This window comes from Panthera onca, chromosome B1 (genome assembly GCF_046562875.1).
Source record: "Panthera onca isolate mPanOnc1 chromosome B1, mPanOnc1 haplotype 2, whole genome shotgun sequence".
Lineage (NCBI taxonomy): Eukaryota > Metazoa > Chordata > Mammalia > Carnivora > Felidae > Panthera > Panthera onca.
The window spans coordinates 52,206,647-52,218,858 of NC_138342.1; the positions used below are offsets into that span (position 1 = coordinate 52,206,647).

Here is a 12,212-nt window from a genome sequence, read left to right on the forward strand (position 1 = left end):
TGACATGTCTGTATAGCAAAATAAATGAAAATATATTGTTGTAAAAAATGTCAATCTTTCTCAATAAATTAAACTGCTAGTGACCTTTCAAGCCAATGAAAAACAGACAATGGATGAAATATTGTATACACATACGTATATCCATGATGTACACGTATATTTATGTGTTAATTTTCTAACCCAGGAAGTATGTATTTTATCTTTTCTGAATGAAACATCTTTGACGTGAATATAAAAATGTTTAACATATTAAGCGAGACTTTTTTAAGGAATTTAAACACTGTAACTTTGAAATAAGTAAACTTTCCATAAAAAGCGAGATGTTCATTTTTCAAGACAATGAATTCTAAATAATTTTTAAATGACTAGACTGTATCATATATGCTAAATATCATTTTTAGTAAGTTTGTCGCCTTTTGCTTGCTATTTTCTGTGAACACTGATAAACTCTATGATAATTTGAATACGTAATGAAGTATACAGAGAGAAAAACCTAGGGAAATTTTGTTGTGAAGGCTGAGAAGCTGAGCACTGGAAATTTTACCTCTTGACAATGGTCCACCTTAACAGAAAAAACAGACATAATAATTAGCTACTATTTAAACTGACTATGAATATCTTCCACTGAAATAGTATATGAAGTATCTATCCTACTCATCATAAAACTAACGTTAAAAGTCAGGACTATGTTTTGATACAACTTCGTCAGCATTTAATCAAGTGACCAATAATCTTTGGTGCAGATAAGAGAATTTTAAGTGAACAAATATAACTTACCTTATCCACAATACATATCTGCTTTCTTGTTTGAGCATCAAGTACTTCAATCTCAAAGTGCGTAGTTTTTGAATGTTTAACTACTGGAATTGATTTTAGAGGGCCCGCTGAGAGCACAAAATGCGACAAACAGTGGAAGTTTCTCAAGTCATTCTTCAGGATGGACCGTGTAGCTCCTCGGGAAAATATTTCTCTCTTGCGTTCTGAAGCAAGGGACTTGTGCCTTTTGAACATTGTGTGAACTACCAGGAGAATCTGTCATGTCAACAGAAGACACTTGCCAGTGTGTTCCCTTTGCACCAGTTTAAATACTGCGGGTGAAACCAGGAAAGGTCAAGTGCCATGCCATTCCAAGAGTTCAGTTTTATTTAGCAGGCTTGAAAACAATGACTGATCTATTTCTATATATAACACACTATTGTAAATTGCTGCAGTGTAGAGGATTACTTTACCAGCATTCCAATTATTTCTTGCTTTCTCCTTTTATCTCTGCTTCTTAATATGGCCACTAGTATCTGAAATTCCAGAGCAAGAAAAGAATAGACAGAGTTTTTATCTCTGAATTCTGCATGCACCTCAAACAAATATATTATTATTGACACATTCACATTTACAGGTATTTAAAATTAGCATAGGGATATCTTATAGATAAATTAAAAAACACCTAGTACATAATTACATAACAAAATTTTTTATAAGTGTTGCTTAAGAGAAAGATTTGTGGCATGTTTTAAATAGATATAAATAAATATAAATATATAAATATATATTTAATATATAAATATTAAATGTTATATAGCACAATATAATATAATATAAATTGTATATACAAATAAACATATATATGTTACAAAAAGGATGAATTATTCACTGTACAGGGAATAGAAAGATGGAACATCATCCATGAGATTGGAATATGTAGAAAGTAATTTTATAACTTAAGGAAAAATAAGTAAATCTCATTTTAACATTTCTAAACATTATATGTTATTGGCAAATCTTTGAATTTATATAAAAAATTAATACTAAACATTACATTTACCACAGCACTAAGTTATGACAAATTCAAGTACTTTCATTATAAACAATGAAGAATATTAAACAACCTGGAAAGAGGGGTTTGTTGGAAAGACTCAAAGCACTTGGATACCTATATATCTGGTGAAGAAACAACTGAAAAATATCCAAAATATATTGTCACTGATTCAAAGGGATATTACAGGAAAATATTCTGAGATGTTATTTGCAATGAAGACATGAAGAGTCAAGTGGCCAAAATTATAGAGAAGTGAAGATATATATATATGTATATATATATATATATATATATATATATACATATATATATACCCATATGTATATATATATGTATATATATATATATACATATATATATACATATATATATACCCATATGTATATATATATGTATATATATATATATATATATATACATATATATATACATGTATATATATATATATATATATACATATATATATACATATATACATATATATATACATATATATACATATGTATATATATATATGGCTAATATTTACTGGTATAATTAAACAAAATAATATAATGATTTTTAATTGTGACCAAACATTATGCAATGAAGATCTACTTACACATTGTGCAGTTATCATTTTCATATTCTAGACAACCATTACACTCAATATGTAATCTTTTAAAAACAGAGAAGACAAAAATATATATATATGTTTGTGTGCCTGTTACACATACACACGTGTTGTGCAATTTCACCACTCAAATTGCACAACACTCCATCCCTTTTCTCCCACAGCTCAGATCTAATCCATTAGAAACCCAGAACACAGTCTTCTCACCATCCCACAGCGACCTTCAAAGCATCAACCTCACCTGTGTTGCTTTTCCAAACTAGTCTGTGTCAATACTGGCCGATCTATTATCATTTTAATATAGCAGCTAGATTGATCAGGCTCAATGCAAAAGCAGACCTTGCAATAATCTGCTCAACACACTGCAGAGTCTTTCTATTTTATGTAGCAAAAACTCCAAAGTTCTCCGCGAAGGTCTGTAGGATCTGCATCATCAGCACCTTGTTATATTTCTGATCTCATCTCTTAATCTATCTATCTACAGTGCCTAGCACAGTGTCTGGTACACATTAGGTGCCTAATAAATATATATTAAACAAACAATCAGTAAATGTATCTTAAAGGTGTAGCAGAATGGGGTGATGCTAATAGCATGCTCAGGTAAACTACCGTCTTATACTAAAATGACATAAACATATCCTGTAGGTCTCTCCAGATATAGTTTCTATTTAAAAAAAGTAGTCTAAAGGACACGGGAGTTGAACTGAAAGAGCTCCCATTGCCAAAGTTGGAAAAATACAAGCAAGAAAATAAATGCTGAAGATAATGGATTCTAACTCAAAGAGCAATATAAATATCCATGAGTCCATACTGTTATGAATAAATGATAAATAAATAAATAAATAAATAAATAAATAAAGATAAAAGGTAGGTTTTCCTTACACAAGTATTCCAGATAGTATATATAGATACTCTCTTGCTGCATGTGGATTTCACTTAGTGACACACTTACAAAAATAATGAATGGAAGGGAAAATAGAAAAGTTATGGAGGAGAAAACTGGAAGGTAGAGAGCATTTTAACCAAGAGGCCAAGTTAAGTATCACCATGAAAAGTCATGGTGATATCATGTACCCAATGATATCATGAGGTGAAGACATTTCACCTCTGTGGTACTCTTCCAAAAGTTCACTTCCTCAGTCTAACCTTGAGAAAAATCAAGACAAACACAAATTGAGAGCCAGTCTACAAAATACTTACTGTTCTGAAAAACTCTCAAGAAATTGAAAGACTGTAACGGATCAAAAGAGAATCTGTGGTAACATGACTAAAAAATTCAATGATGTCCTGTTTCCTGGAACAGAAAAAGAAATCAGTGGAAGTAAGAATAACATTTGTACTTTAATTAATAGTGTTGTGTCAATGCTAATTTCTGAATTTTGATGAATATACCATTTCTATCTAAGATGTTAAAATTAGGGGAAGCTGGGTAAAAGTACACACACAGAAAAATCTCTCTGTACCTCCTTTTCAATGTTTTTGTAAAATTACTCCAAAATGAAAAGTATAAAATAAATACACACCCATCCCAACACATAAAATAAGGAATAAAGAGAAAAATGGAAGTGAAAGACATTTAAAATAAGAAACTTTCAGATTTTCATCTGTGTCAATCACTCAAGTTAAACATTTTGGAAGAGAATAAAAATCACTTTAGATATTATGCTACTTATTATTTCATTATGTATTTTGGAAGTAGTTTTAAAAATAAAATGATTTATATTTGCTATGGTGTTCTCACAAGATTATTGCTAAATAGATCATAATAAAAATAACACCCTTAATTAATATTTGTTTAATACTAGACCTAGAATATCACTTTGTAAACTAGATTTCAATTTAAAATATATTTAAAATAGAAAAAAAGGATTACAAAAAGATACAATCTCAAATCAGAACGTTTATTCTAATTGCATTTATTTATAATAAAGTGTGAAGGAGAAGAGTTAAGATACTATTGTTCTTTACCTCCATATTTTTCATTCATTTTTGACAGAAAGTTACCCATTTCAGTATATTTTCCATTTGAAGTACCATTTTAAAATATTAGATTATTTTAAATAATTAACAGGCTAATTTTTTGGAGCAGTTCTAGTTTACAGAAAAAAAATACATAATTGAATGTGCAGAATTCCTATATACTCTTCCTCTTCTGCAACACAATTTCTTCATTAGTGTGGAATTTTGCTACAACTGAACCAATATTGACAGATATTTATTAATTAAAGTGCATACTTAGCCTTTGTGCTTTACAGTTCTTTGAGTTTTGACAAATGTATAAAGTCATGTCTCCACCTTGATAAGATCATACAGAATAGCTTCACTGACTTGAACATGTCCTGAGCTCCAACCTCCACTGTTCCCCTGTTCCAAACCCGTTGGTCACAACTGATCTTGGTGCTATCTTCAAAGTTTCACTTTTTCCAGAATATCATTAATTAAAATTATATAATATGTAGTATTTTGAGAGTGGCTTTTTTCATTTGGCAGTAGGCTTTTAAGTTTCCTCCACACTTTTTCATAGTTTGATTTCTCTCTCTCTCTGTCTCTCTCTGTCTCGTGTGTGTGTGTGTGTGAATAATCCCTTCGTGTATGGGTATAAGACAGTTTATTTATTCATGCATTTATTGAAGGACATCTTGGCTACTGCTATAAACATGCATGTTCAGGTTTTTGTGTGAATATAATTTTTAATTTATTGAGGCAAGTAACTAGGCGTATTAATCCTGGATGGAATGATAGGCCTATGTTCAGCTTTATATGACCCTATCAGACTGCCTTCCAAAGTGGTTGTACCATTTTGCATTCCCACCAGCAATAAATGAGGGTTACTCTTGCTCCATCTCTTTATCAGAATTTGATAAAGATGTTGTCAGTGTTTTCGATTTTGGCCATTTTAATAGGTGTGACATAGTATGTCATTGTTTTAATATGCAATTTTCTAATGGCAAATGTGAAACATTTTTGGGGAGCACCTTTTTTTATGTTTATTTGCCATCTATATATCTTCTATGGTGAAATGTCTGTTCAGATTTTTTGTCCAATTTGTAATTTTTCTTCTTACTGTTGAGTTTTAAGAGCTCTTTGTGTATTTTAGATATAAGTCCCTTATCAGATACGTGTTTTCCAAAAATCTTCTTCCAGTCTGTAGCTCATATTCTCACTCTCTTAACATTATCTTTTGCAGGGTAAAAGCTTTCAATTTCAGTGAGGCCCAACTTATCTTTTTTTTTTTTTCATTCATGGATCATGCTTTTGGTGTTGTATCTAAAAAGTTATCACTAAGCTACATATTACCTGGATTTTCCCTATGTAATCTTCTACCTTTCTAAACCTGAGTAGTTATAATACTAGTTCACAGGAAAATGAAATTTATTCATAATAACCACAGTAACAGGCAGTGTTCTAACCTAGTTCCATTAACACCAACAAATGTCTGCAAACACATTATACTCTTCCCCTGTGAAGTTTATATGGTCTTATTTTTTCTCCAACTTTCCCAATTTTAGTGATACCAATGAACTATGAAATGGGCTCTGAATCAGCAAGCCAAAAGCAGATAGGAAGAACCTTAGTAATACAAAAATAAATTATTTTCTGACTCCCCAGAGGATATGAACTTTCCCAAAATAATATTTTATATCCTGATCTATTATACAAGTTTTCTGAAAGTCCTGAAACTACTAAGTGGCTGAAACCACTGATATTAACATTTCAACTAATACATAATAAATGAAAAAATATACATAGTAACTGAAAAACTATTTTGGCCACATGAAATAAATCACTTGTAATAGAAGTAAAGGGACAGAAGAGCAAAGCAGGTGTTATTATAAAGTTTCCATTTTACATTTTTGGCCAACAGATTAGGATAGCTGATCTAAACCAATTATCATTAAAAAAATAATGATAAATGAATCAGTTCAAATTACAGATAAATCCTGGTTGCTGTATTCAAAAAGGCAATGTGGGTGAAATGTAGGGGGAAGAGGTCTGGTATTAAAGAAAGAGATGTGGATTCTTATTCTAACTCTGCCAGAGTGAGCTGTGTGATATTGGATACACTAGGTAACCTCCCTCAAAAGTAGTTATAATGAACGTTCATGAAATGAGTACATTCTCATTATGATATCTAATGACCTTTATAACTATGATTTCTAAGTCATATTTATTTATTGATTGATTTTTCTTTTTTCAATTTTTGTAATTGAAATTCCAGTATGTGAGTGAAGAATCATTCAATTCCACACCTGAAAGTAACAGTACACTGTATCCAAGTAATAGTTAAAAGACTGTTTCCTGTTTAAAATCAGCCATAAGAAAAAAGAAGAAATAGAATCTGCATAATAGTTTTCCCTCACAGTACTACTGGACAGTTAAGTAATGCTTGTAAATCTGTGATGTTACACTTAAATCAGACTGGAGTGCAAATATCTCTACTTCACCAAGTGCTATGGTGAAGTTAATGGTTTTCTGAAAGGCACATCCATTGGTCTGAGATTTAATTTTTTTAAAGAAATTTGAGTAAAACAAAGTCTCATCTTTTGAGTACAAGGTTCAAATTTTTTGTAAAATCAAAATATCCATCCATGGAAGAGGAAAAATGAAAAGGAGGGGATACAACTTAATTTCATGGTTTCAAGCAAACCATGCATTTCTGTTTACCTTGATTTTATTTATTTATTTATTTATTTATTTATTTATTTATTTATATTTTTAAAAATTTTATTTTAGTGAAAGAGAAAGAGTGCACATGAGCGGGAAAGGGCAGAGGGGAGAGAGAGAGAGAGAGAGAGAGAGAGAAGCCCAAGCAGGTCCCACCCTCAGTGCAGAGCCCTATGTGGGGCTCTGAGCAGAAATCAAGGGTCAGTGGCTCAACTGACTGAGCCACCCAGGCACCCCGTGTTTATTTATTTATTTTCCTTAAATTTAGATATGACTATTTACTAAAATGTTTCCTTTGGATTATTAATACAAATTACAAACTTATCACAAACCAATTTCAGTCATTACTTCAGCTCTGCTTCAGTCCCCTTCATTGCAGACTGTGCTTTTATTAGGGCAGTTGGCTAGGCCCTCTCTTGTGTTCTTTGAATCATTCCTGGAGAGTTTCCAGATCATTCAGGCCTGTCCTTCCCCAGAGCCTGTCTTAAGATTGCAGTTGTTCTGTGATGTGTGGTGACACAGGCCACCCTTTATTTTGGGAGCCAAGCTCATAAGTATGCCTCTTTCTTTCAGGAATTCTCTGTCAGGAATGGTGTGGACCATAGACCTTTTTTCCTCAAAGTTCTAAGAAGGGCTGAACACTTCCTATACAATTATTGTTTCCTCTACTTTGGTAGGTTGTAGGGAAATCATGGTCACACAAAAATTTAAGGTTCAGTGTGAGAATTGAGAACTCAGTTTGTTTATTTTTTATTACATGAAGCTGCTTTTTTCATTCTGGTGGGAGATTGAGGCAGGTGCCCTTCTTTGGTTTCATAGATCTTCACGAAAACCTAAAGTACATCACAGAGATGAGAATGAGGCAGTACAGAGTGAGGGTATTAACTATCCTCATCATTTAAATGCACATGTAAAACAAATCCTTAAAAATGAGATGTTTGAAGTGCATTTTCAACTGGAAGCAGAATGATTGACTATCAATATTTGAAACACCATCTTATTTTATGATTCTGTGGGATTGTCATATTGTTTTCATTTTGATGCATTTTACACCACAATATTTACACAATTTAATCTACTTAGAAAAGGTTACATCAATGCTGAAGTAGGTGGTATTCACAGAATAAAAGCCAATGCCCATTCATGCCAGGCTTATTATGGTCCAGGCAGTGTACTCCATGCTTATCCACATAGCAACTGGATAGGGTGGTTTTTATCCTAATTGCAGAAACTGAGAGAGAGAGAGAGAGAGAGAAAGAGAGAGAGAGAGAGTTTAAGTAAATTGACCAAAGTGATAGTCAAAAAGTGGTCACTAACCAGTCTAAGTTCCTGATCGCTTCCCAGTATCACTTTTCATGACTACATACATACAGGTACGTAGCCAAGTATATATAGCTAGGGGACTCTTAATTACTTTTACATTCAATGCTTGTGACTGAAAAATGGTAGACACATACACATTTTTCAAAAGCACACTTTCAAACTTTAGGGATTCTTCACTCACAGTATCATCTGTGTGAATATGTTTTTGTGTACAAATGTGTGTGTGTGTGTGTGTGTGTGTGTGTGTGTGTGTGTGTCTGATGACAGGGCAATCAGTACTGTTCTTTGGAGGGTTTACTATTAATGAAACAGCAGATACAATGTCCCTTGAAAAACACATAGGCTCACACTTCCCTGGCTTTTATTCACTCTAAATTTGCCCGATGAGTCACTTTTCTGCCATTCTTAGATCACAACTATTCTGGGATTTATTTTGGGCCATAGTGATACCTGGAGTTACACAATTTTCTTAAGGACTGAAGTAGCCACTGAAGGGTCATTATATTTGCTATATGAGAACATTAAACTGCACTGTGTTGAATAGTCATTTTATTCTGTCTTCTGACTTGATATACAATGCAGTTTTTATAAAAGAATTACATTTCCTTCACATTTCAGGATTGATCTCAGTTAATGTATTTGTGAAATAATACAGCATAGTAGCTAATGTATAGTAATGGCATTTAATAAAATTTAATGAATAAATTAATTAATAGCAATAAAATATGCTTAAGACAGTTTAAAGAGATTGATAAAATATAGTTTTATGTTTGTAAGTATAGTCAATATCACTACTGGGGTAGAATGGTGTGGGACCAAAACATTTCTTTGATTACATTTATGAAGAAAGATCCAGTCAAAAAAAGTCCTACTTAAACCCTGCCATGTCTGTCTCCACTGAAAGAATGGAGTGACACTGGGTGAATAAGGAGAATCACTTATCAGGACGATATAAAAATCAAGTTTAAGTATCTTTTATTCTAGGAGAATATATGATCACATAAATAGTGAAGAATGGCATTTCTTTGCAGTTGAAACCAACTGATAAGGAATAATAGAATTACAAAGATACCACTTTGCTCCCATCACAATTTTTTTTCCAGGGAAAAATCTTCAATAGACAATAAAACAAGATATTCTCATAGTTTTAAAGTGTCTCCCCATAAAGTAGTCACTAATTACAGAATAAAAATGTGATATTTCATTGAAGAAGCTTGGCAGCCATCACAATAAGTGATATATTTTAACATAAACAAAAATGGGATAAACTGATGCCTTGTATCCCCTGATATGACTTGCAGAGAACATAATATTGACTCTGTAATATTCCTTCCAAAAAACAATTGTTCATTCTAATCATAAGAAAATGTCAGATAAAAATAAACAAGACCTCTGGACTAAATTCTTCAAAAGTTACAGTGTAAAAGAATGAGTCAATAACTCTTCCAAACAAAGAAAGACTAAAGAAACATGAACAACAACTAGTATTTAATTCTTGATTAAAAGCGGGATCAGGAAAAAACTTTCAGTTATAAAATAAATAAATCATGGAGATATAATGTATGCATAGCAGCATAGGAATTAGTCAATAATATTGGAATAACTTTGTATGGTAACAGATGTTAACTAGAATTATCATGGTGATCATTTCATAATGTACAAAAATATGGAATCACTATGATGTATCCCTGAAACTAATGGGATATTGTGTCAATTATACATCAAAACAAACAGACAAACAAAAGGATGAATTTGAGATCATTGAAGAAACAACAAATTATATACTAAATAACATTATTGTATAAAAATTTAATGTGCTAAGTTTGATACGTCTATCATAGTTCTGAAAGAGAGTGTACTTAGGAAATAAATGCTGAATTATTTTGGGGGAAAGGGCCATGACATCTGAGACTAACTCTCAAATAGTTTAGGAAAATATAGTGTATTCATACAAGTCAAAAATGGTAAATTTTGTCTAAGGGTGTTCTTTGTATTATTATTGTTACTGTTTTTTAAGCTAGTTACTATTTAAAAATAAGAAGTACTTTTGTTATAAATGAAGAAGTTCTTATATAGAACACTCAGAAGAGATGAAAGATAAGTACACTAGGGTATAAGCCTTTAATTTAATGTATATTCACATTTGCAATGAGATTAGACATAAACAATAGTAGCTATGTGCAGTTTTCCAAAAATCTGTGACACCTTGCAACTTTTATCCTCCTGATAAGTTTATTGGTAGTTTTACATCTTGGCTAGTCTTCAGTGCCATGACTTTCACCATTATGATATCACATCATTTATATTTTAGTGCAGTCCACACACGAAAGGCACTCAATAAATTATAGAAATGAATAATTACCATAAAATTACTATTCAATTCACTTTTCACCAACTACCTTATACTGGTATCAGTATGAAACTATGAAAGAAATTATGAAAAAATGCCATAAAAGTAAGCATCATTTTTCTCCTAATATTAGAGTTATCTCAAGACTCTTCTTTTGTCTGCAAATATTAATGAATTGGCAGGATGGTTTTATAAACACCCTAACATTTAGCTCTAAATATCACATAAATCATCTACTCAGTGCTGAAAAATAATATGTTAATTATTTAACTCCTGAATGATAAATACATTTTAATATGTTTATAATTATGTATGTTTACATTAATATTATTTTAACTATGAAATAAACCTGAATAAGTGTATCTACCAAACAAGCGTTATGTTTATTTACTCTGGTTAATCAGTCTTATTATTATGCCAATTAACCTTAAAAACACTAAAGCGAAAATAAATCAATGAAAATTAAAACTTTTGAAGGTTAAATGCTAATGAAAAAGAAAAGTGAATGTATGTATATAGATATATGTGAAATTATTCACATGTATCAAACTATAGAGAGAAAAATCATTTCTTAATAATAAAAGTTAACTGGAAATTATTATATGATATAAAATCATTTCTCTCCTCTTCACTTATAGGAAGAGACTTTGATTATTTGTTAGGAAAGGGGCTAATCTTTACTCTTCATCTACTCCCTGTACATCTGTATTTAGCTGAACATATCTGAGTGTCTGAGTCTTTTTCCCCCTTATTCTTTCAACATTTTTACCCCACTCTGTTGTCTCCCAAATGTTGAATATTCTGCACATGGCAATAGGAAAATATAAACAGTGGTAAGAGAAGTTCCACATCTGTCAGTAAACTGCCTCTGTGCCTATGTGTATTCCTACTTTTTTATTCTCATAATTACAGGATTAACCATTCTCCCACCCAAGGTCAGAACCTCCAGTTGTATACTGACTCCCATTTCCTTTTGCCGGGTGAAGAACATTGTTCCAGAAATTACCTCTCGGTTTTCCATTTCATCAATTTTTAATTGTTTTTACTGTATCATTAATATCACCTTAATACACATGTCATCATATTCCTTATATCTAAAAAAAATACAAACTTTGTTTTTACCCATATCTTCTCCAGCTAGATACCCCTTAATCATATGTTCCTCTTTCAATAGAAACGTTCAAATTTTATTTAAAATCTTTGTCCCATTCTTTTTCCTTCTATTCCTTTATGCACTCATTTTAATATGTCACTTGCTCATACCCAGCTGTTCTTAACAAGATCACCAGTGTTGTTCATTCTTGCAAACCATTTCAGTTATGGTCTTCAGTGTTCTAAGCAGTCTGCAGCATTTAATGCAGTAAGTCTCATTCTCTACAACATCTTCATCAGGTGCCTGGGTGGCTCATTCGGTTCAGTGTCTGACTCTGATCACGGATCATGATCCC

At 31.7% G+C, this 12,212-nt stretch overlaps 2 protein-coding genes across 4 annotated transcripts in view; one reads left to right on the forward strand and one right to left on the reverse strand.

Moving 5' to 3' along the window:
- The window catches only part of TECRL (trans-2,3-enoyl-CoA reductase like), a 99,727-nt gene extending 98,576 nt beyond the window's left edge, over positions 1–1,151 (reverse strand). Inside the window, exon 1 of the mRNA XM_060654968.3 lies at positions 778–1,151. Coding sequence (XP_060510951.1) covers positions 778–1,011 — 234 coding nt within the window. The 5' untranslated portion in view covers positions 1,012–1,151. The remainder of the gene's footprint in view (positions 1–777) is intronic.
- LOC144616179 (uncharacterized) overlaps positions 1–12,212 on the forward strand; it is a 344,180-nt gene that overhangs the window by 281,852 nt on the left and 50,116 nt on the right. The gene's annotated exons all lie outside the window — the stretch shown is intronic.